Source organism: Choloepus didactylus, chromosome X, assembly GCF_015220235.1.
Source record: "Choloepus didactylus isolate mChoDid1 chromosome X, mChoDid1.pri, whole genome shotgun sequence".
NCBI lineage: Eukaryota > Metazoa > Chordata > Mammalia > Pilosa > Megalonychidae > Choloepus > Choloepus didactylus.
This window is the reverse complement of record NC_051334.1, coordinates 188,757,619-188,784,221: the sequence shown is the minus strand read 5'-3', so window position 1 is coordinate 188,784,221 and position 26,603 is coordinate 188,757,619. Positions and strand designations below refer to the sequence as shown.

At 40.4% G+C, this 26,603-nt stretch overlaps 1 protein-coding gene across 1 annotated transcript; it reads right to left on the bottom strand.

The window, feature by feature from the left end:
• Positions 1-1,922: 1,922 nt before the first annotated feature.
• Positions 1,923-26,068, bottom strand: LOC119522540 (55 kDa erythrocyte membrane protein-like). The gene is given in 10 exon segments (XM_037820953.1): positions 1,923-2,066; positions 2,068-2,100; positions 3,014-3,088; positions 3,998-4,032; positions 4,613-4,693; positions 5,562-5,642; positions 8,942-9,048; positions 14,282-14,478; positions 19,260-19,324; positions 25,873-26,068. Coding segments are annotated over 10 exon segments (1,014 nt in total).
• Positions 26,069-26,603: the final 535 nt, after the last annotated feature.

Here is a 26,603-nt window from a genome sequence, read left to right as displayed (position 1 = left end):
ATGCAGCCCCAATACTGCCCAGTAACCACAGCTGTTTTCTAGTCACCATTTTAACATCATGGTCCTCTCCTAGTTTGCTCCCCCCCCAACCCGTTTTTTAAAGTTTTATTATAATTAAGCTGGCTCAATGAAATGATCTAAGTCCTCAATAAGTGAAAGAAAAGTATAACTGAAAAAGGTTCACTGGGGTAATATTCCTTAATGTCATATGATGGCAGTGGACTTTTCTAGCTAGTAGTCCTTTGTGTGCTTAAAATTGTGCACACAGCATTATTCACCTGAATCTACCTGGCTACTTGGATTTTGCAACAGAAGTAAAAGCATTCTGATACTCCTCTTGTTTAAATCCTCATTTACTTTTAAAGGATGAACTAGCTGTCTTTAAGAAGAATGCTGTAATTTTTACTTATTAAAGTTTACTTATTAAGCTTTGTAAGTATTCCTCTTCGGTTTTCTAATTGTTGGCAATCTCAAACTGGCAGAGCAAAAATTATAAATTCCAAGACTTTTTGACTAAAAAAGTAGGGCTGTTTATGTGTATTTGAGATCTGATGCTTTTCCTTGATGTTTGGTTGGTTTCACATTCTGATTCTGATCTTAATGGCTTTTAATTTGGGGCTCATCGTCACCTGACATGGGGTCAAATGCTGTGGAATCTTAAGGCACTGACTAAATGAAAGGGAAATCATTGTAAATTCAGTGACCTCTCCAAAAATAATTGAGAGACAAGAAAGGTATGTGTGTGGTGTGGCAAAGGAAGGGCTGTCTGACCTCATAAGGTGTGTGCATGTGTCAGGGTTTGCTTGAACAAAGCATTGAGAAGCATGTGACAGCCAGATCTTCAGGTACCTGTAGGCAAGTTTGGACTTGAACTTTGTGACTGGAGACCACTGAGGATTTCAATTCTAGGTAGTAGTGCCAAGTTTGAATGACAGGAAGGAAGGTTCAGGAATCTAAGCCTTGGTGACAAGGGGAGGAAGATCTGGGATTGCTTCCAGTTTGGTTAACAGTTGAAGATGGTGCCAAAAACTTGGAAAAAAAGTAGTTTGTGGGGGGAGACTTCATGGCTCTGAGCTTTAGTTCACCTGCCAGAGGCTGGGTTTTCTGACCCACTGATCACGCTATTCAGTTTCTTCAACTCTTAAATGCTTCCAGATTGTAAGGCTCCGTCTAGGATATAGGCATGTTACAAAACTAACGTGCAATCTCCCCATGAAACAAATTGGACTGCCCTTTTAGAACCCTTTGCTCCTAATGAATGGATTTATGTCCCTCCCAACAGACACACCCACAAGGAGGTTGCTTTATTCTGATTTCAGGATTCTGTTGTGGCCTGGGGGAGATTTAATCCAGGCGAGAGACCTTGGGTTGATGCTGTTCACACAGCAGCAAAAGCTTAAATGGAAGTATTTTCAGAGGCTTGTGTCTCAGGAGGAAGCCCAGAGAGAGAAGATCATTAGCATTTTAACAGCAACATTTTTTATTGCTTTTGAGGGTTTCCCAATAACAGGCATCATCCTATTGTGCAGCTGTTGCACTTTGCCATTTTAGAAAGTTGCTGTTAAAAATGCTTTCTCCAAAGTAAAAAGACAAATGAAATGCCCAGTGTAATTGAAGGTGAAGGAGCACAAGCTTTAGATGGACAGGGTTCATCACTTTTCCCCACTTTGCATAATCTTTGACCCCCAATTTTCCAAGAGATCCTTTTGAAATCCAGACCAATCCCACCTATCAAGAAAACCAAACCCCATTCCTTCAGGAGCCTGAAGAAGATTAAGGTAGTTGCCAAGCTGGAAGCCGACATACACTAGTGGGAGCAACCCTGTTTGCCTTGCAACAAAGGAAACAAGTCCCAAAGGCAGGAGAGCAGTGTGACCATGTACAGATCACAGATGTACAAGGGTTTACCCCACTCTGCATACTTAGTAAACGCAGGAGACAGGCACCCACTGTGGGGAACTGCACGCCTGGTCAAAGGCTTCTTGCAGTTTCTTGAGGGTTTCATCAACGCCATTATTGACAAGTGAGAGGCCAAAGTAGTGTGCATACTGGCTGCAGATGGCCTCTTGAGTCCTTCTGCAGCTGCTGTAGGGCTTCCCTCTGCCAAGAAAACGCACCACAGATCAAACAGGGCTCCCTGGCCGCCCTGGTGAACGGAAAAACTGCCTGGTTTAGTGCTTGAAAGAATTTTTAAAGCCACAACCATCCCTGATGTTTTATGTCCTGTCACGTGCCTTCTCTGAATCCTCACAAGCACTTATGTGGGTGGGTGGGTGAGGGGGCAGGTGCTATTGGTCCTGTTCCACGTGGAGAAACAGGATCTGAGGACATGCGGTGGGGAGTGGAACTGGCACTGGAACGCACTGTGTGGGATGCCTACAGCTCACTACATTCGGTGTCCCATGTGCCCAGGAGTTGCGTGCCAAGGCATAGCACCTTCAGACTAGAGCAGACAGTGACAGGTTTTAAAAGGGCACCATTTGCTGTCACCACTGCTCAGCTCTGTAGCATCTGCTTAAGACTCACGTTGAGAATATTCACAGAGTAGGCAGAGGAGCAGCAACAGAGAACGGTGTGTGCCTGGAGGTGGCACAACCCGAAATGCATTATCAAAGCCATGTCAGTGAAACCTAGTGCTGTACTCCTCCAAAGATCCAGAATGACGCCCACCACAGACCTGGACTCTTTCCGTCCGTTTTCCTCTGCGAACACTGCCCCTCAGCTGCCTCTGCCTGCCCCAGCTGAGCCCTCCTCACTCCACTCTCAGGGTTTGCTTAATTGTCATCTGTGCCACTGGACACTGAGCACCTCCAGAATGACTGATTTATTTTGTCCTATCATCTAGCATGAGCACTGGCCCAGCTAGTGTGTTCATAAATGTCTGCCAAACGAACAAACCATATGTGCCCTTTGGCTTCTTGACGTTGGAGCTGAGTCCCGGCAGCACTCTGGGCAGGCCTGGGGAGAGAGACATCCCCGCAGTCCCGCCCTCCCCCAATCCCCTCCTTCCCACCTGAGTGCCCTGATCAGTAGGTGCAACGAACACAATGAAAAGTGAAGGTTCTGCTGTCCGAACAACCTTCAGTGTCTGGAAAAAGGAAGGGGGAGGAAGGAAGAAAAGGAAGGAGAAAAAATATGTAGTTAACTATCATCATAGGTTCCTTCTAATTAGGTGCTTTAGACTTTACAAATCCCAACACTATTCTCCATCGTTCCCAGGGCCACTGTTCTTTTTCCAGGCTGACTCCACTAAAAGTATATTAAACAACCCTGAGCTACCAGTTTAATTTCCTAGAGGTAAAGCCCAATGTAGAAAATTCCTATCATCATTTTCCCTATATGAAGTTACATCTCTTGAACCACATACCCCAAGAATACTGATGCTCAGAAATGACAGCTGAAACTATTTTTAGAAACTAGATCTATAAGCTATGGTCAGGATTTCTTGGAAATATACTTGAAGTTCCTTATCATGACTTGAAAGCTCATATTGTTCAAAATTGGAATGTTCTTGAAAGTCACAGGATTTTAAATTACTTGTATAATTGTCCTATAATAAAATAAACTCTAGATACTGTAGCTTGAGAGAAACACAATAGTCCAATCCTTCCCCTTCCCATAGTCCTTTCTCTTCTTCCTTACATCTTCCATTGAACATCTCCTTGTCTTCTGCATCATCAACTTGTCTGTCTCAACGGGCTCCTTCCTCTCAATCTATAACACCATATGGGTTTCTTCCCATCTGTGGATGTACGCCAGAAAATCAAACATGTACTTAAAGCTAATCCATTCCTGTGAGTGTAAACCTATTGTAAGTAGTTTTTCATAAGGTATCTTCAATTAAGGTGTGTCCCAGCCCAATCAGGATGGCTCTTAATCCTGTTACTGGAGTCCTTTATAAGCGGAATGAAGAGAGAGAGAGAGAAAACCACAGGAAGCAAGAAGCTGAACATCAATGGAACCCAGAAGAGAAGGCAGAGACTAGCATAAACCTTGCCATGTGACAGGAGTCTAAGATCGCAGGCAGCTGGTCTTCAGGCAAAAAGTATCGCCTTGATGATGCCTTGAATTGGACATTTCCATGGCCTCAAAACTGTAAGCTAACAGATTCCCACAGTTAAAACCAACCCATTTCTGGTATATTGCTTTTGGCAGCCTATCAAACTAAACACCATCTTATAAAACAACAAGCCTCCTTTGACTTGACATTATCTTCAACTATCACCCTCTTTCTCTTATTAAAAGTTCTTGAATGGGGAGCCTGGACTGCTTTTTTTTTTTTTCTCTAAACAAACCAGGCAGACAGTGAAAGAACATGGGAAACTTATTACAATATACGGTAAAATTAAAGAAGCAATATGCATCCATTTTAATAATGCATCACTTGCATAATAATTTTTAAGCAAGATAAAAACAGGTTTACTACAGCTTCTGTTATGTAGGCAAACAGCATAGAAGAGAACAGTAAGCATACAACACTAGTTATTTTGTTAGTTGGAGTGATTATAAGTAAAACATTTTTATCTTTCCAAATTTTGTTCTGTTTTTATAATCACACATTTAAAATAAAATAACAAAAAAAGGACCAATATAGCATCTCAGAGCTACTTACATGGGGTGGGGTACACAAACTTCTCTGGATTCTGGTTGAGCAGGGCATTCTTAATGTGGCTGCGGCCCACCCCACTGGCCCCTATGTAGGGAAAGAAGAAAGGATTTGAGAAAAGAGAAACCAGGTTGCTATGATTTCGATGAAGGCTCCCATCTCCAAAGAGAAAGGTGGGAATGGGAGTAGGAATGTGATGGAATATGGATCTTCATCTCTTAGATCCTGAAGTCACCAACAGGTGAAGGTGAGTTACTGTGGCATCTGAGCTGGGATCAGGACCGGAGGCAGGTGTGCCAAGCCTGGGGCAGGCATTCCTTCAGGCCCTCCCCAGTTCAGGGCTGCCAAGTAGCTTCCCACTGTTCTTTTTTTCCATCAGGGGGAGAGGTTCTTTCCAAGAGCTACGGGTCAGGCCTCAGAATGTAACTATCATTTCTGCAGAGCCAGCTAACACATGAGTTTTTGTTTATTTTTAAGGATACTAGCTTTTCTGAGCTCTCCAAAATTAATGGAACTGAATTTAAGCTAGGGTTTTAACTGGAAATCACACCTGAACCCTAATACAGATCTTCTACCAATTAATGTTTTAACTCTCAGAATTCTTTTCAGGGACCCTCACAGCACTTGCAGAGCACTCTGAGACATATGCTAAAAAAGGCACATCACTCCTCCTTCCAGCCAGGCTGACAGAACAAAGATCAAAAACCAGTTTAGGACTTTCCACTGCTGAACCTAACTGACAGGAATTAGTTGCTGTAAGGTTTACTTTCACTTGTCAGGTAGGCCCAGATGGGATTCTCATAAGGATCCAGAAAATTCTTCATACTTGCTCTGTATGGAAAGTCCAAGCGATTCACTTCTTTTCTTCCTCACTGGTTTTATTTATTTTTTATGGGGGATAGAGTACATAATGCAGGCAGGAGATAAATGAACGTGGGTGGCAATGGGAAGATACCTATCAGCACCAGGGTCTTCCTCTTGAACGCAGGGAGCTGAACAACTTCCTCATAGGAGACAACATCCAATTGGTCAAAAACTAGGCATAAAGAAAAGCAAACAATGTTCATTTCCAGTTTTGAAAGACACACAGATGGTGTTGCTCCCTGTCTCTATGAGATATACCCAGGTTCCTTTAAAGCCCCTTTCATCTGTCAGCCAAAACTCCAGTTCTTCCAACTAACCCTGAAAGGAGAAACTATCACAAAAGAGGGATTCATTGGGCCCCAATCTCTGAACCCCAAACCCAAGAGCTGCTGGAGCTCAAGAGAAGGCATTGTTTACCTCCAAGTATATCCCATCAGTACTTTCCTTACCAAGACAAACGAAACCCTTACAATTCTGGTTCTGTCAAACACTCAAATACAAATCTCCAGAAACATCTGTGGCCTAGCTGAACAAACAATGCTGTGCACATTATACTTCACCATGCAGGAGGTTTAATTATCATGCTCAAACTGCTCAGAAATGATGGTCAACAAGCACATCATAAATATGACAAGGCATGGTACACATTATCAACAATTTTTAATGAAGAAAATTGTACTTGGCAAAAGTAGAAAAGTACTATGCAGTTTGGTTTCCCCATATGTAAAACATGCCATCCATGGATTTTTATCCCGGCAATCAAATTTTCAATTCCAAGAATTCTTTCTTGTTCTCTGACTGATTGCTACTTTTATATGGCAGCCTATTCTTTGTTTTACAGATACAATAGTCTTCCCTAATCCCTTACTGTCTTTGTTTTAAGCCACTTTTAATTTTAATGCATACTAGCAGCTTTTAGGAATTACCAACACTATCACACTAATTGTAAATATCAATTTTAAGACACATTCTGGTTTCAAGAATGTTAAAAAGTGGAGAAAATGGAACTTAGCATAAAGGAAATGTGTCATTTAGAAATGTTTAAAAAGTTAGTCTATTTCCCACATTTGCCGAGGTCCTGCCTCAGCAAACATGTCAGGGTCCTAAAGTGGGGGTCGGCGTCGGCGCTGCAAGAAAAACATCAGACACAAGCGTATCTGGGACAAAGCTCAAGGCTCTGACAATTTTAATGAAAAAGTGATTTTCTTTTATAGCTCAAAGTTACATAAGCTCTGCACCTGGATCACGCGGGTGAGAGCTGGCAAGCACAGCATATAAATCACAAAACCACTGTTACTCAATTCCAGGGGACATTGGGGTCCGAACAGGGCGGGGGGACCGAGCAGTGTGTGTTTTCATCCCTATGTTAAGACAATTTTATTCCGGTGCAGACCTTCCAAGTTCCTCATAATATTCTTCCTTGTTCTCAGTAATGATCTCTGTTTTGGCTATTTTAATTATTTAGAAGGGCTTGTTTTTGTACCTAAAGTAAATTAGCTGTGGGCTCATACGAGGAACTACTCTCGTACCATAAGCCCGTGGGGTGGGTGCCCAAAGAATTTCTTGTATGCTCTGGCTGCCCGAGGCCAGCCATTAGGCACTAGTGGAGCGTGTTGACCCTGATTCAGTTCTAACCTCGGCAAACAACGGGGCCTGTCAAGGAACCAGGTGATGAATTACGTGGTTTACATTGCTTCTGCTTTGGCCTTCTAATTGCTTTCTCAGTGAAATATTTTTGGATGTCAAAGGGGGAACTTGTGTAAAGGAGGATGTCTGGAAAGGGGCAAGGGGGCTTCAGGCAGCTAAACGGGGTGGCTGCTTTCTCATAGGTGGAGGAGGGGGTTCATCGAAAGGTAAAATCATCGGAAGGTGCCCAACACTTTGTCATATCTTTGATTATTATCCAGAGTATATCCCAAATAATAACATTAGCAAAGAAAAAGAGAAAGCAGACGCACAAAGATTAAAAGAATCAGCATTGCAATAGTCCATCGGTGGTAGCCTTTGCCAGGATCCGTCGAGGGGCCACGCCCGCCGCCGTGCGGCACATCCACAGAAATGTTTTCTGTTGAACCTGAGGCCTTGCCATCAGGTTTAGGATGTGGTGATTTGGCTCCCGACACACGTTAACTCTGTTTCTTCTGGCATCAACTACTCAAATGGTGCTATCCTCACATGTATGATGACTTCTATTGTCTATGATTCTAAATGAGTCTAGATAGGCCAACGGCTGGAGGCACGTATGCAATGTTACTGTGTCCCCAAACAGGACATGCTGACGTAGGACGCAGGCTGTGGTGTGTGGACAGGATTTTGTGGTTACCCATATCATATTTTCCTGCGGAGTATGTGGGAAGCTTATCTTCTAGGTATTGGCACTCTGTGCCAATTAAGGCATTGAAAATTACCGGAGACATCACCCTCTTTCTTCCCACTACAAATCTCTCATTATGTTAAGAGAGCAGTTCTATACCAGAGGGCAGTCACCACAGCCACCTTTTTTGAGAAGTGGGACTGGCAGAGCTGTTTTGCAATATTTTAATTACCTTGCAGAGTGTTTCATGGCCATTCACAGCCCCTGCTATCCCTGATCTTGGAGTCTTTATTGTTTCATTTTGCCAGAATTTTGGAAAGGACATGAGGGAACCATGTGAACATATTTAGCCATCTTGAACCTGAACCCCAACTCTCCTAGTATTTGTGTTGACAGCTTACGAAAAGGAGGAGGATGTATAACAACTGTAGATTTCACTCCGTATCAATAAAACTGAAAATGTTTTGCTCAGTACTAAAATCAACTAATTCTGTATTTATAAGTTGAGTCTTGATTTCTTTGTTTTCTCAACACTCTCCACCTGAACTGTTGACCCCATGCTGGACTCCCCACCCTTCCTGTCTTGAGCACCATTCCTGAGAGAAGGGCTAAAGCACTGAACAAGGCCTGAGCACAGAGATGGGGATGGAAGACTGTTCATTTGTTTACCTGAGGGGCGAGGAGGACCAGCAGCAGTGAGAAAAGGTATGGGCAATGCTAGCTTTTCTTTGTATCTAGTGGCATGGTTTCACTGACTGCAGTGAGTGTGTGAAACAGTGTATCTATTGAAGATAAAGTTAATAAAAGAAAAAACGATAATCAGGAAACAGGCAACCTAGGCTGCAGAAAAGAGACGATGGCAAAACACAGCAGTGTCAACAGTACAAAATGTTGCAGTAAATGAACCAATGAGGGACTGCATTGACAGGTTTACCAGTTTCTATGGTTCAGGTAAACCTGAAACACGGATTTTCAGGTACAGGCGATCCTCCCCAAACTCTCAACTCCTACTGTTACATATGGGTTTTCCCCTCAAATGCAAAAAAGTATAAATGAAACACTTTCTGCATGTTTTATATTCCACTTAATGTTGCACCCAAGGGCTACTGCCATTTTCCCTGTTATGACTGGAGAGAGAAGGTGCTCAGAAAGCTTACTGGAGCTGTGCTTTGCCAGATACTTGTCTTTGTATTTCTTCTTCTCTGCAAAGGGACTACAGCTCGGGGCTTCACTCGGAGCAGACTGAGCCACACTCGCCATTCGCCTACGAGGAAAACATGACAGTGAACAGAGGATCCTGAGAGGTGGCAGTGGGGTTAGTAGCTCTTGCCAGTAAAAGCCCCAAGGTCATTTGTCTGTCCTGTGACAGGGCTCTACAGCCCCTTTCCTTTCTACACTAACTCTCTATGACCTGTCTCCTTCCCCTTCTACATGCCTAAGTCTCTTGCCTCCCACCACCTGTATGGCAGAATTCAGTCTCCCACAAGGGTTTCCATAGTCATATCCCAAAGCAAAAAGTCAAATGAGACTTTTCTCTGCTAGTGACTATAATGAAAACAGAAAAGGGTCCACCATTAGCTCTTCCCACTGCCCACTCCTACCTATTCCCTCTCCTAGGCACCCCCAATAGCTTCTCTTTGTGGCACTCCCTGTAGATGATGGTGAGGGACACATATGTGACACTTTGTCTTGTCTACTGGGTCAACTATCAGCATGCAAACATAGAGACCAATCTCTCCAGTCTTAAAAACAAAACCAAGAAAAGGGGTGGCTGAGCCTACTTATAATTGTGCCTAAGAGTCACCCACAGAGAACCTCTTTCGTTGCTCAGATTTGGCCTCTCTAACCCAACTCTGCAGGTAAACTCACTGCACTCCCCCTACATGAGACATGACTCCCAGGGGTATAAATCTCCCTGGCAATGTTGGACATGACTCCCAGGGATGAGCCTGGACCCAGCATCATGGGATTGAGAAAGACTTCTTGACCAAAAGGGGGAAGAGAAATGAAACAAAATAAAGGTTCAGTGGCTGAGAGATTTCAAATGGAGTCGAGGGGTCATTCTGGAGGTTATTCTTCTGTACTATATAGATATCCCTTTTCAGGTTTTAGAGTATTAGAGTAGCTAGAAGGAAATACTTGAAACTGTTAAACTGCAATCCAGTAGCCTTGATTCTTGAAGGTGATTGTATAACTATGTAGCTTACAGTGTGACCATGTGATTGTGAAAACCTAGTGGCTCCCACTCCCTTTATCCAGTTTATGGACAGATTAGTAGAAAATTGGGGACAAAAACTAAATGAAAAATAGGGTGGGATGGGAGGATGGAATGTTTTAGGTGTTCTTTTTTACTTTTATTTTTATTATTTTTTTTTGGAGGAAGAAAAATATTCAAAAGTTGATTCTGGTGATAAATGTACAACTATATGAAGGTACTGTAAATAGTTGATTGTACACTGTGGATGACTGTAGGGTATGTGAATATATCTCAATAATACTGTATAAAATGTTGGAAGTAAAGTAGTTACTACAGGTTAAAAAAATCTGTATTAAAAAAAAAAGCCAAGAGACCACTTCTTGCCACGACTTTGTCTGTGGCTAAGACATCATTTTTCCCCTTTCCTTTAGAGAAGACAGCTTTGAATGAGTTGTTGATACTGTCTGGACTTTCTTTTCCCTGGACCCAAGGGAACTCCATGTTGCTAAACCCATTGGTCACTGCCCCAACCTCCTCATACAATTCCTCAGCAGCTCTTGAAACAGCTGGGCTTTCACTGCTCCCAACACCCCTGCATTCCCAGGACTCCCAGAGGCCTAGCTCTCCAGGTGCCCCTCTTTTCACACTGAGACTGCAACTCAGCTCCTCTGCTGACTCTTTCTCTTCCTCTCCATCTTTGGCTCTTTTCTCTTCTTTACCTATCATCACTTCCCTGTGTGCGGTTGTTTAGACCTATGGCTCTCACTGCTGTCCCAGTGCAGGTGACGCCCAGATCTGGGGTTCTCCCTGGCTGCCAGACTGATCTCTCTACCTGCCCAAGCAGCTGTCCAATGGGCATGTGAAGCCTAAAGTGCCCCCATCTGAACTCTTGGTTCTCCGTCCAAACTTGCTTTGCTGTATTCCAGCTCCTCAGCCAAAAACCTTAGTGTCCTCTTGAGGCCTGCCCTCAACCTCTTTCTCTGCCTCTATGTGTGTGTGTGTGTGTGTGTGTGTGTGTGTGTGTGTGTGTGTGTGTTTGTCTGTCTGTCTGTCTGTCTGTCTCTGCCACCCTCTCAGCCCCCCTCTCCCTCTATGTGTGTCTGTATCCCCCTCCCTCCATCAGCAGCCCCCCTCTCTCTGCTATCTATGTGTCTGTGTGTCTCTGTCTTTCTCTCTCAGCCTCTCTCTCTCTCTCTTTGTGCTTTATCTGCTACAGTTAGCCCAACTGTCTGCTCCAGCACCCAGCACTATCTCTGCTAGAGAGCAGGTGTTCAATAATATTTGTTGAACAAATGAATGAATGAATTACCAATACATATGGACTGTGGAGGCAATAAAGGTGAATAAACAAGGTTCCTGTCCAAAGGAGCTTAAATGGCCAAAGAGGCAAGGCACTTATGATGGTTTGGAGGCTTTATGGACCTCAGAAAAGATCATGTTCTTAAAGCTAATCTGTCCATGTGGGTGCAGACCTATTGTGGGTGGGTTGTTTCAATTGAGGTGTGACCCAGCCCATTCAAGGTGGGTCTTGATCCTTTACTGGAGTCCTTTATGAGAGATGAAATTCAGAGAAACATACAGATGCTCAGAAAGAAGGCCACAGATGGAGCAGCCAGAGGCTAAAGCAATGAAACCTAGGAAACAAGGACCAGAAGATGTCACCATGTGCCTGGCCATGAGACAGAGGAGCTGAGGATCGCTGGTAGGTGGTCTTTGGGGCAAAGGTATCATCTTGTTGATGGCTTAATTTGGACATTTTCACGACCTCAGAACTGCAAACTTGCAAACTCCCCATTGTAAAAACCAACCCATTTCTGGTATACTGCATTTCATCATCAGCTGTAGCAAACTAAAACAGCACTTACACATGAAAAAGGGGATTCTAGTGCTGCAGACAGAAGGTGTCATTTGGTTGTGTACAAACAAGTGCCATGGAGACAAGATATAATGTACCAAACCTCGGAGGGAAGGACGTATAGGATAGAATGACCAGGGAAGCTACTTGGAAAGTACTGAAGGCTCTGGGTCTGTGGTCAGGAGGGTTTAGACAAGTATCGAGGAACCGAGGGCTGAAGAGTGTGAGCCAATAAGCAAACTGGGAAATGTGTGCTCTGTATTCTCAGAACCCACAGACTGACCAGAAAAGAGAGCTCCCACCAAGAAAGGCACAGAAGGGGCCCGGCCAGAATGGTCAGACTGTGCTGAGTGTAGGACGTGGTGGGGGTTTCATTTCCTCCTGGGAACATTTCCACCACCAGGTAGATAGAAGCCCACAGCTGGAACTCTCCAGAGAGGCAAGGAGGAGGAAGGTGGATGAGCACTGGTTTCCCTCAGTCTGCATCTCAGCAGATTCAAACACAACTGGCAAATAATTCACTTTCTCTGGTTTTTGAACTTTTATGACCTTACCTCACTATAAGAAATATATTTTGCACTGTAACCCTGCATTGCACCCATACAACTAAAAAAAAAAGGTTTCATAAAACAGTACCTTCATTACTATGTGGAATATATTCTAATATTTCTTTTCTGTACCACTTTTTTTTAAATTTTATTTTGAAATAAATTCAAACTTACAGGAACAGTTGCAAAAACAATACTAACCCCATACACAGAACTCCAGCATACCCTGACTCCCTCCCCCGATACCCCGATCCACCAAATTTAACATGCTGTCACACCATTTCTTTCTTTTCCTCCCTCCTTCCCTCCCTCCCTATCTATCAGCCATCATCTATTGTTCTGTCTTCTGAACATCCATATCACTTTTTAAAGGAAACATTTCTTGCCCACCCCTAAACTGATTGCATGACTCAATGGATTATGGCCCACACCTTGAAAACCATTGTGCTAGTGGGAACTCTTATTCTCTGTGGATCTTCCTCAGTTATCTAATGTTTTGTGTCCTCTTGCTCCCAATCCTGCAACGTTCTCCATGAGGTATTACCTCTGCAAATTGCCTAGAAGCCACAACTAATATACTTCAGGCTTTCACCAATATCATCCAGGATCTGCACTGTATTTCCTTTATTGGAATAATTTTAAAAGTTTATTTCTAAATGGCACTTCATGGGTTCAATGCCATATTTATAACTTCCCTTCCACTATATCATCACCAGAGATGAGATCAACCAGGATTTTGGCTTAAAACCAAAAGGCTATGTTTTAAAATTGATTGTGGCAATGAATGCACAACTATATGATGATACTGTAAGCCACTGGTTGTATACTTTGGATGGATTATAGGGTGTGTGAATATATCTCAATAAAATTACATTAAAAAAACTAAAAGGCTAGTATATGAAAGGAAAAAAAACCCTAAAACCCCCAAACCCTGAGGCTTTACTCTTCAGACTGGAGTTATTTTGCAGGGAGAGTGGTCAACATTAGATGTGGAATTGCTTAGAACTGTTCTTTGTGAAGGACTTTTCTACCACTACTAGAGTCAAGTAGTGTACCTGGCTGTGGGAACCCTGGGCCCCCAAGTGTCTTGAAGACTGCACTCAGCAGTTCGCTCAACCTAGGACAGTTATTGTTGACCTATTCCCCTCATGAAATCAGTCCTCTGTGCTAAATGTACTCTATAACTACCTCTTCCCTGAGACTCCCTGAGATACTGCTAGCTACAAGATAATCTATAATCTTCCCCTCCTCCCTGCTGATTACAATCAATCCCTCCCTACATTGCAAGCCCCCCCTCATGCTGCTCTCCACCTTAGCTCTCACACCCATTGGAATGTTGAGCCCTTATAACCAGCTTATTCAGCACCCCACCCCCACCTCTGCAAAGTGCGGAGCATCTTCACATTGAGCTCTGAACCCGCTGCCATTCAGAGCAGCTCCTGAATCCATTCAGAGAAGCTCCTGAATTCAGTGCAATGTGACTCGACTTCCCACCCTGTCAGGAAGCCCCATGATAAAAGCTCATGTCTCAGAATGTGTCTGGCACTTTCTTTAGTCCTTTGGCTACAAAAGCCCTCTTGGGCCGTGACACTAGGACTAAATGAGCAATCTGACTAGGGAATGGGAATTATTTCTTCTATATGCCTGGCAATTTGCATAAAACACAAATACTTAAAATACTACTGTTTTCTGCAGGACTTGGAACAAACCTTCCAGGATGCAGCATGGAGTGGTAGAAGGGCATTAACCTACCTTTCCATTATACCAGGGAAGGCAGGAGTCCACCTGGTCAAGAAGGAGAAACTACACACAAGATGGTAGAATTTTGAAGCTTAACATTCATGGCAGGCACATATCCCTTCCATTTGCAAATTTTGCCCATGCAAAAGCAGCTCACCATTCCTGCAGCTCAGGAGAAGGAATCAGCCCTGCTGACTCCTTGGAGGAGCCGTCTACCCATCCTTGCCACCAGTTGCTGTCATCCTTGTTGATGATCTGGATAATGTCCCCAGTAACAAACTTCAGTCCTGCCTCTTTGCAAGGGATCGGATTGTCCTTTCTGGGACCATAGTCAAACTGTGCTCTCATGAACATCTGAAAAAGAAGGCAAAGGAGAACTGTGGGCAACAGCTTTGCGAGAAACACCAACATCAGAGCATGCAAGGTGGCAGTCCCGCTGTAAACAGAGAGGGTCAGGATCAAAAGAAAAATATTTCCTCTGAGTTTCTCAGAGGCTCATTCTCAGAATTAGTTGCAAACTTGAAATACTCAGTCCCGTTAGTCACAGGCGTGAGGATGGGGACCACGTCCGTCTTTATCACTCGGCACAGAGTAGGTACTCAATATTTTTTAGTTAATAAATGGATAAAGAAATAGATGTGACTGGCCAAGCCGCTTCCAAAGAAGAGCATTTCAAACCACTTTATTTTTCTAGGATCCTGGAAAGAAGAATCTACAAAAGAGGGAATAGAGAAAGCCAGAGTGGTTGAGCACATCCAGCAGAACGTACAAGCAAACACAAGGAAGAAATATGGGAAAAGAAGAAAGAATTTACCTCTCCATACTCTTACAAGTAGGAAAACACTGTTTCCTCAAATGAGCTACCTTTAAACCCTCTGAAAGCCCCACCCTCTAGAAAGATGGAGATCTTTATAAAGCTCTCTTTCCCTCCACTAACAATTCTAAACTATCTACCTTCCCTGGGTCAAATGGCTGCTGGAGCCTACAGGTGCCTGGGGGAAACTGAGGTCTTGGATTTTATGATGTTATAGCAAAAAGAATTGTTGCTGGGATTTTTACAGTGGGGCTAGGCAAATACTTAGGGACCAATATCTAACAGCTCTGTGATGTGGATTCTCCATAGATAGACAGATCCAGGACATCAAAATCTATGAATAATTTCAGTTGCAGAAGGAAAAACTAAAACATATGGAAAATAAACAAATTAATAAAATAATGGAGAAATAATCCCTGAGCTAAAGGAAAATGTGCATCTGCAGATGAAATGCAGTAGTAAAATCTAAGTGGGTAATAACAGACTTTCTGAAAATGGGTAACATACCTGTTAAATAAGGACTCATGAAATAGAAGGTCTATATTTCTAGGGAAATCTAATGTCTAGAACTAAAAGCACTATAACATCTTTGAAAAATCAAGGAGTTGTGGCTAGCAAAGGAATGAAGACAGAAAGGAAACACATTCTAAAGGTATCATCTGGGGGGTATAAAGTTAGAAGAGAGGGAAAATGACATTTTCTAAATAAATAAGAAAGTATTCTAAATAAAGAATACTGGAGGAGCAGACAGTGAATTCTAATAGGGCAAAAAAACATCATGTTTTCAAACAACAGTGAAGGCATATGTGTCTGAAAGCTGAAATAACCATTAATGAAATGCAAAAACATATTGCTCACAAATTTACGAAAGAAAAAATGTAATTAATAACTTGATCAAACCAGCACATCTAGGGAAAGGACAAATAGGAAACAACAATTGAAATAAATAATAAGTATGAAATAACATTTAAGAAATTAAGTCAAATTTATCAATCATTACACTAAGTGCGGATTATCTCAATTGTCTTTGTAAAACACAGAGACTGTAAAATCTGGTAAAAAATCTAGGTATCATTTGTTTGCAAGAAAGAAAATGAAAAATAAAAATAAGTAGAAAATAAAAGACTGTGCATATTCATCCATTCATTCAACAAATAACTTATGAAATGGTCACTACGGGCCCTGTTCCAATCACTGGGGATGCCGCAAAAGACAAAGTCCCTGCTCTCACTGAACTTGCATTCCAGTGGTAGACACAAGCAATAAACAAATAAGTATATAATATATTAGGTAATGGTTAAGTGCTAGAAGAAAAATAGAGGAAGGTAAAGAGACAGAGTGCAAGGGAAGGCCTCATTGACAGGATGACACTTTCACAGAATCCTGAATGAAGAGAGTAAGCAAACCATGCAGGTACTGGAGGAGAGAATATTCTAAGCAGTGGGTACAACAAGTGCAAAGCACACAAGGCCAAAATGTTCTTGGCATTTTTGAAGAACATCTGCAAGGTGAGCAGATTAAGTCCAGGACCAGGAAAAGGGTTAGGCATTGGCACAACCTGAGAGGGAGTGCCTTTTAAATTTTGTGTGCTGGGTGCCTCTCTTTAGCCCTGACCCTGATTAGGTGCAATGAGCAAGGGAAAAGAATGAGCTGGGAATCCATGGCAGATTTTGAGAAGAGATATGACATGACCTGACTTGTATTTTAACAAAATCACTGTGTCTTTTCTGAGGAGAATAGAATGTAGGGAGTACAGTGACAGAAGCAAAAAGATTTATTAGGAAGCTATTACAGTAATACAGGTAAGAGATGTCAGCTTGGACAAGGATAGTAGCAAAGGAGGGGGTGAAAAGTTGTTGGATTCTGGATATGCTTTGAGTGGAATAGTCAAAAGGGTTTCCTGTGACAGTAGATGTGGGGTGTTGGAGACAGAAAGGACTCAAGGATGGTGTGAACAACTAGAAAAACGGAGCCATCATTTACTGAAATGGAGGACAGTGGAGCAGAAGAAATTCTGGAAGAGGTTCACTTTAGATATGCAAAGCTTCAGATGTCCAGTAGACACTCAAGTGAGGTGGTATTTGCTACACACATCCGGAGTTGAGACAGGTCCACGCTAGAAAAATAAATTTGGAGATGTCAAGATATGTATATTATTTAAGGCAACTGGGATTGTAGGGGGTCACTTGAAATATGAGTATAGAAAAGAGAAAAGCTCTGTGTCAGAACTCTAACATTTAGATTTGAGGAAGATCAGGAGGAACCAGAAAAGGAGGCTGATAGAGAGGTAACAGGAAAACTAAGAGACTGTTGTCCCAAAGTTTAAGTAAAGAAATTATTTCAGAGACAAAAAGACAAATACTGCATGATCTTGCGCCTACAAATACCCAGAACAAGGCAGTTTCAGAGAGAGAGAGACAGTAGAGGGCAGGTTACCAGGAAAAAGGGGGGTTACTGCTGAATGTTTGCAGAGTTTCTGTTTGAGGCGATGAAAAAGTTAGTGATGGTAGCAAAATACTGTGAATGTAATTAATATCATTGAATTGTACACTTGAAAGTGGTTACAATGGTAAATTTTGAGTTGTATATATGTTACTATAATAAAAAGATTTAAAAAAAGTTATAAGAGCATATTATGAAGTTTCACACCAATACATTTGTGACAAATTCCTTGAAAAACTCAATTTACCAAAACTAACACAAGAAATTGAAAATATAAACACTCATATCACATATCTATTAAAGAACTTCAATCAGTTATTACAAACCCTCCTTCAAACTCACACACATGTGCATGCATACACACACAGGCCCTAACGGCTACACTGGTAAATTTTTACACATATTTGGAAAAATAAGGCTAACCTCATACAATAATCCCACACAAACACAGATTATAGTAAAAGAGATAGCACTTCCCAACTCATTTTATGAATCTAGCATAACTATGATAGCAAAAGCTGACAAAAATATCACAATATCTCTCAACAGAGATGCAAAAATCCTAAATAAAACATTAGAAAATCAAATACAGCAATGTACCAAAAGGTTAAGAAATCAAAACTAAATGGGATCTATCCAACAACACAAGGTTTGATATCTGAAGATCAATTAATTCATCAAATTAATAAGAAATGGAGAAAATCATATGATCCTATCAATAGATGCAGAAAAAGCATCTCATAAAATTCAAAACCCTTCCATGATAAAAATTCTTAGTGAACATGGAAAGAAGGGAGCTTTTTTAATCTGATGGAGAATATCTACAAAAAGCCTAGAGCCAACACCATACTTCATAGTGAAATATTAAAAGCGTTCCCTTTAAGATTGAGACAACATAGGACAATATCTTCTTGACCTTGTGGTAACGTCAATTTTTTTTTCAAAAAAGACATAAAATTTGCTAATTACAAAGGAAAAAGAAGTGGTAGACTGGATTTCATGAAAATTACAAGTTTATAATCATTAAAAATACCACTAAGAAAATAAAATGGCAAGTCAGAGTAAAAGAACATATTTAGGATATATATGACAAAGGACTTTTATCTAGAATACATAAGGAACTCCTGCAAATCAGTAAGAAATAAAAGAAATAAAAGAAAACAAAAAACTCAGACAATTCTAAGTACTGGTGAGGATAGAGAATAACTGGAACTCTCATGCAGTGCAGCTGGGAATGTAAAATGGTACAACTACTTTGAAAAACAACCCAGCAGTCCCCACCCCACCCCAGGTAAATGTCCAACAAAAGTGCATAGATTGTAGCACCAAAAGACATGTACAAGAAGGTTCAGAGCAGCACTATTCCTAAGGGCAAAAGAGCTGGAAACACAAATTCCATCAACAGCAGAATGGATGAATATATCACGGCATGGATGACTCCCCCAAACATAATTCTGAGTGAAAGAAATGCAACACAAAAGAATTCATACTGTATGATTCAATTTGCATACATTTCAAAAAACGGGCAAAACTAATAATCTCTGGTATTAGAAGTCAGGAGAGTGGTGAAACTAGAACATTACCAGCTTGTTACAAGGTTGTGTTCACCCTTATCACCTATATCTAGTTTCACTTATGACTTGTGCCCTTTGTTGCACAGATGCTCACAGAAGCAAAAATCTCAAAAAGTTTACTTTAAAAGAAAAATTATACCACCATACCACAAGTAAGCTGTGATACAAACTTTGGAGTTGTTTTTTTAAAGACACCTTCTCCTTCCACATTTGTTGGCCAAGGTCCTGTCCAATCTATTTCTGATTGCACCAGACAATGAGCTGGCTGTGGAAACGGAATGTATCCATGTGCTCAAAAGACCTGCCTGTAGTGCAGGAAGATGATTTTGCTGGTTGGGAATTACTTTCAATGAAATCGTTCCTTTGGTTTCTTTCCATGAAAAAAAGGAAAATAAAATTGTAAAGAAAACTGATCTCAAATGACTTTGAGTTTCACCACCTTTACTCCACATTTTGAAATTTTGTTGGACAATTCCTCCTTCATTACAAGCTTCATTTGTTCCCATAAATCAGTGTAACAATATAAAGGTCATGAAGAAAAAGCTAATAACTTTCTGTAATCCCCACATCTGACCCCAAAAGGTCCCCAGAATTAGCTAAGATGAAGCCTAGCACACACACATCCTCACCTTTCTCCATGCCAATAAAATACTTACGTGTACACACACACACACACGCATAATATATGTATTTTTTTTCGTTTTTAACAAAAATGGGATTAGACTATATACATTACCATATACCTTTATTTAGCATTACTTCATGGACATCATTCCAGGTCAACACATAAGGATTATTATTTTTAAAAGCTACATAACATCCACACCATGATTCTATCAGTTTTTCCAACTACCTTTCCCCCATTCATGGGGATGTAGATTGTTGGCAATTTTTCTCACTACCATCTGTTCTGCAGTAGATATCCTTACACATATATCCTCAGAGACTTGTGCTTGGATTTTTATGTAATAGAATCCCATAGTGGAAATGCAAAATCAAAGAGTATGAATATTTTGAGTTTTAATAACTATTGAAAGATCACTTTTCCAAAAGATTATAGCAATTGCACTCCTATCAATGATGCATCAGATCATCCCTTTTCTCCAATTTCTTGCCAGAATTACATAGTAATATTCCTTTTAAATTTCTGGCAATCTGATGGGTGGAAAGTATTTCATGTTTGTTTTATTTTGTAATTTTGTTACCATGATTAAGGTTGGGCATTTTTCAAATGTTTACAGACCATATGCTTTTTCTTCTTATAAGGTATGTGTATTTTTCTATTTTGGTTGTTTGTCTTATAATAAATTTGGAAGCTATTTAAATATTAGGCTTATTAAACCTTTATCTGTTATATGCATGCAAATATTTTTCCAAGTTTATGGTATCTGCCATGTAGCACAAATTAATTTTTACATAGTTGAATGTGGTTACATAACATCAAAATGAAGCACAAATTTTGCACTGCATACATTTGAAATGGTTGTTACGCAGGCTCAGAATAAAAAAATATGTGTATCATGTCTTACTAAGAAGCAACCAATAGGCCAGCAGGGTATGCTGTAAGGAAAAAAATCAAGCTTCTCGTGTTGTTAGTCTGTTAGTCATGAAACACACAGCTCTCATTCTTATGGGAGGGAAAAGACCTCAAATAACCTCTTACACAAGCGATAAGCATATAAAAGGACTCTGTCAGTTAGGGTCTCAGCAGGAAAAGGTGGCCCATTCAAAAGAATAAGTGAAGACAGATTAATGAAGGGATTATTTACAAAGGTGAAGGGCTGATGGTGAAGTGATTACCACCCCATGGGTCTGTGGGTGTGTGGATTTACACTTTGGTTGCATTGGAATCCTAATAATGCAAATGGTCAGTCCATCTTTTAAGACTTCATCTACTGGTTCCCCCTATAGCTCTTTCTTTTCCTAATCCTTTATTTGTTGAAGGAACCAGGTTGTCTATCCCACCGAGTTTCTTATGGTCTGGATTCTGCCAGTCACATCTCCATGCTGCAGTTTAACATGATTCTTTGTCCTCTCTTAGTTCCTGCAAATTACTACTCGAATCTGAAAAAAAAAGCTTGATCAGATTCACATTCAATAATTTGGCAAGACAATTTCACAGGTGATGATGTCTTCTTCCATCAAGAGGCATATAACATCTGGTTGTCTCTATGTTGCTGCTCAATGCCAGACCATTAATTCACTACGATTTGCAAAATGGTGATATTCTAATGCTACATCACTTCTTCATTTACCAACTGTAAAATTTATGCAGAGAAATCCTCCCCCTAATTTACTATCTGGTAATCCAGTGATACCGTTCATATAGGAAAGGTGGGATAAATGCTTCACTCTTTTTATTTACCAGTTTAAGAAGCAATGAATTGGTTCCATCACATCCTCCAGTTAGCATATATAAAAATACGTAAATACATATATATTATAGATATATATTAAAAAGTATATCATCATACTACATGTAACCCACTTCAGAGTTATCTTTTAAAAACTCCTCCTCCTTCTGCATTCATTTGCCAAGGTACTATCCAACCTATTTCTGATTATTGTTTCTGACTGTCCATTTCTTTTCTTCTGCTTGCTTTGTTACTTTGTTCTTCTTCTAGTTGCTTTAAGTTGGAAGCTGAGGTCGTTGATTTCAGAGCTTTCTTCTTCTAGCTTAGTGCTGTAAATAAATTTCCCCCTCAGGGCTATTTTAGTGGCATTCCACAAATTCTCATATGTTGTGTTTTCATTTTTATTCAGTTCAAGATATTTTCTGATTTCCCTTGTGATTTCTTCTGTGACCTATAAATTATTTACGTATGTTGCTTAATTTCCAGATATTTGGTATTTTCCAGATACCTTTCTCGTTTTGATTTCTAATTTAATTTCATCATGGTCAGATAACATAATTTGTATGATTCAAATCCTTTTAAATTTATTAAGACTTGTATATGGCCTAGTGTATGATCTATCCTGTGGGGTGGGGTGTTCTATACATGTCAATTAGGTCAAGTTGCTTAATGGTGTTGTTCAAACATTCGAAAAGAGTGGTACTGGACATTTAGGATTGGTATGTCTTCTTCCTAAACTGATCCCTTTATCATTAAGAAATGAAATTTTTATCTCAGGTAATATTTCTTGCACCTAAATATACTTTGATATTAAGACAGCTACACCAGCTTTCTTCTGATTAATACTAGTATAGTCTATCTTTTTCTATTATTTTTAACCCATTTGTGTCTTTATATTTAAAGTGTGTTTCTAACAGGCAGAGTACAGTCTTGCTTTTTAAACACAATTTGACAATCTTTGCCCTTTAATTGGTGTGTTTCATTTTGGATAGTTTCTGTTGTTCTGTTCTCAAATTCACTAATCTCTTCTTCTGTCATATCTAATTGGCCACTAATTCCATCAAGTATATTTTTTATCTCAGACATATGTTTTCATCTTTAGAATTTGTCCTTTTTAAACTACTTCTGTGAATCTACTTAACATTTTTAACAGTTATTAAGGTATAATTTAAATACCCTAAAGCACACCAATTTGAATGAAAATTCAAGGAGTTTTTGTAAGTTAACAAAGTTGTTCAACTGTCACCACCACCTAATTTTAGAATATTTCTATAACCCCCAAAAGATCTTTAATGGCCATTCCACAGTCCTAGAAAACCACTAATCTGTTTTCTGTTTCTACAGATCTGCTGGTTTTGGATACTTCCTATTAATGTAATCACACAATATATATGGCCTTTTGTGTCTGGTTTCTTTCACTTAGCATAATGTTTTCAAGGTTCATCCATGGAGTAGCAAGTATCAATACTTCATTCCTTTTTATGGCTGAATAATACTGTATGGATATACTGTATTTTGTTTCTTCATTCACCAGGTTGGTGGACATTTGGGTTGTTTCCATTTTTTGGCTGCTGTGAAAATCTGCATGTCAGTTTTTATGTGGATATATTATTTCATTTACCTTCAGTGGATACCAGGAGTGGAATTGCTGGTTTGCATGGTAAACTTATGTTTCAGTTTTTGAAAAAGTATTAAACTGTTTTCCAAATTTGCTGCATCATTTTAAATTCCCACCAGCAACACATGAGGATTCAATTTTTTCACATCCTCATCAACAATATCTGTCTTTTTGATTATAGCCATTCTGCTGGGTGTCAAGTGGTATCTTATTCTGGTTTTGACTTGGATTTCCCTGTGACTAATGCTTTTGGGTAGAAGAGGCATTCAAATTCCTATAAACAGGAGAAATTCCTAAGGTCAATGGCAAGCACAAGCTCAGGACAAGACACAGGTTCAGAAAAGACAGAGAAGACCTTGAAGACATGAATATGTACATTCAAGAAGTCCAACAAACATCAAACAGGATAAACTCAAATAGAACAATACCTAGACACATAGCAGTCAAACTACTGAATGCCAAGAATAAGGAAAGAGTTCTGAAAGCTGTCAGAGAAAAGCAATATATTATGTACAAGGGAGCCCCAATAATTTTAAGTGCTTATTTCTCATCAGACACCACAAGGCAAAAATGCAGTGGGATGAAATATTTCAAGTGCTGAAAGAAAACAATTAACAACCAAGAATTTTATATCTGGTGAGACTGTCTTTCAAAAATGAGGGTGAAGTTAAGACATTCCCAGGTAAAAGCTGAGGGGGTTCATCACAACTAGACCTGCCCTACAAGTAATGCTAAAGGGAATTGTTCACACTGAAAGAAAAGACACTAGACAGTGGATAACATCCGAATTAAAAAATAAATACCTCCAATAAAGGTTCTAAAATGTAAATACATTAGAAGTAATGATAGATCTACGGTCTTGGGCATACAATGTATAAAAATACAATTTGTAACAAATACAAAAAAGGTGGAGGGGGCACAGAGCAGTAAGAACAGTTTGTGTATGCTACTGAAGTTAAGTTGGTATCTAATCAAATGATATTGTTATAGATTTGACATCTTAATAACATTTAGATTAAGTAAATGTTTAGTTAGATTTAGTAAATTGTATAGCTATCTGAAGGCTGTGTCTTTCAGTATTAAAAAATATATAACTTGGACCATTAATTTAAAGCAGATACAGTCTAGTTTTCAGAGACCAAGAAATTAAAATACAATTATATTTACTGTTTACTTGTCAATGTTACATGCTCCTGGAATTTGAGTTCTGATTTTCATTTAATAATTTTAACCAGCTCTTGTGCAGTCACTGGTTACCACTCTGACAGAGAATTAGAAAGCATATGGATTTTTTAATGGTGATTTAAACTACCTCGTGATTTCTGTGTATATGTGTATATATATACACACCCACACACAAATTTAGACTATATGTTCATATTTACTGTCTGGATGGTTTTCTAGGGTGAGTAATAAGTATCTGATTTTGAAATCAGGTTTTGAGCCCCACTAATGAAATGGAAAGGTCCTGGTGAGAGTGACGCAACATGAAGAGTTCACCCCATATCCTTTTCTCCCTCTTCTGATCACAGCTAAGTACTGAGCAACTGCTGCGTATGAGACCTTCTATCCTGGCACTGGGCAGGACTTGTAAATAATATTTATTGAACACCTACATGCAGTTCTTACTTGGTCCTTGCAGCAGTTCTGTCGCAGTCCTATTTATTGCCTATGGTGAGAGATTGGCTCAGGAGGTCCCCTGAGGGGTTCCATAACTCTCCCAGGGACCCACCACTCAACAGCCGAGCAAAGATCTGGGACCCCCACTCTCCACCCCTGGGGAAGGGCCTGGGATGGGCAGCTGTAATGGCTGTTGGAAGCTGGCAGGCAACATTCTCCCCACTTTACCGAAGAAAACGAGGGCCCTGCTTGCTTGTTGTCATGGTTAATAAGCTTACGTCGGCATTTGAACCTTGGCCTTGGGGTCTGTGCTTTTCTCCCACCGTGCTGCACTGACTGGGATGGCTCTGAACTTGAGCCCAAGTGTAAATAAATTGTTGGTGGTCCCTCCTAACTTTGTGTATAGAAAGCTGAATCCTTTTTGTCACACTCAGGTCAAGAGAAGAATGTGGAAAAAGGCCCTAGTGGAAAGAAGAGTCGTGACTTTGCTGAATAGTCAGAAGTCAAGCCTGTAGCCATTTTAGTCAAGAATGTTTGCTGTGGCTAACAGCCTACTTTTTGGTCTCGTTATTAAATTAATACCTGAGAACTAAAAAAAAAAATGTTTAGTTACTTAACAACATCATTTGATTAGATAAGATGTCAATTCTTCCCAAAATGATTTACAGATTCAACACAGTCCCAATCAAAATTCCAAGAGCTACTTTGCAGAAATGGAAAAGCCAATTATCAAATTTACTTGCAAAGGTAAGGGTCTTTGAATAGCCAAAACCATCTTGAAAAAGAAGAATGAAGCTGGAAGACTCAAACTTCCTGACTTTACAGCTTATTACAAATGTACAGTGGTCAAAACAGCATGGTACTGGCACAAGCATAACTACATGGACCAATGAAATTGAATTGAGAGTTCATAAATAGACCCTCATATAATCAATTGATATTTGACATGGCTGCCAAGTCCATGCAACAGAGAAAGATTGGTGTTTTCAACAAATAGTGCTGGGAGAACTGAATATCCATGTACAAAAGAATGAAGGAAGACCCCTATCTCACACGCTATACAAAAATTAACTCAAAATGTATCAAAGGCCTAAATATAAGAGACAGGATTACAAAACTCCTGAAAGAAAATGTAGGAAAGCATCTTCAGGATCTTGTGTTAGGCAATGGTTTCTTAGACTTTACACCCAAAGCACAAACAACAAAAGAAAAAATAAATAAATGGGACCTCTTCAAAATTAAAAACTTTTGGCGGTGACGGGCGGCTTGGGGCTTTCCCACGCTGCCTGCTGGGACGGTTCCTCACCCATTCCTGCACCTACTTACGCCACTGCCACTCCTGGGGACTGAGATGCACTCTCCCAGGCCCCTTTTGCGCTGGACAGACTGGCCAAGCTCTGGTGTCCTCTGGTTGGTCCGGGAGGGTCCGTGCACTGCCCATACTGAGACCCCGCTGCAAGCAAGTGGCGTCCTGAGCCTCCTGCCCTACTTCTACTGTGGCCATGTGGTGCAGGGCTTCCATCGAGGCTGCAAGCAGCTGGGCATCCCCACTGCTAACTTCCCTGAAAAGTAGTGGATGATCTTCCAGCTGACATATCCACTGGCATTTGTTATGGTTGGGCCACTGTTGGAAGTGGAGATGTCCATAAGATGACGGTGAGCACAGGATGGAACCCATACCACAAGAATACGAAAAAGTCTATGGAAATTCACATTATGCATACCTTCAAAGAGGACTTCTATGGAGAAACGCTCAATGTGGCTATCATTGGCCACTTGGATCCTTGGGAGTCACTTATTTCAGCAATTCAAGGTGATACTGAGGAAGCTAAGAAATGATTAGAAATACCAGAACATTTGAAACAATTTCTTTCAGGTTCCTAAAAGCAAAATAATGAATGGCCACTGCTGAAAAATCATCTTATTTATTCATTCACTGTTTTCCAGTGTTTCACTGCTTATAACTACACAGTCTCATGTTGGCTATATTTTAAAATTCAATCATTTTCCTATAGCTGTATATTAGTTTAAACAGTACAATGTAATTACTATATTTA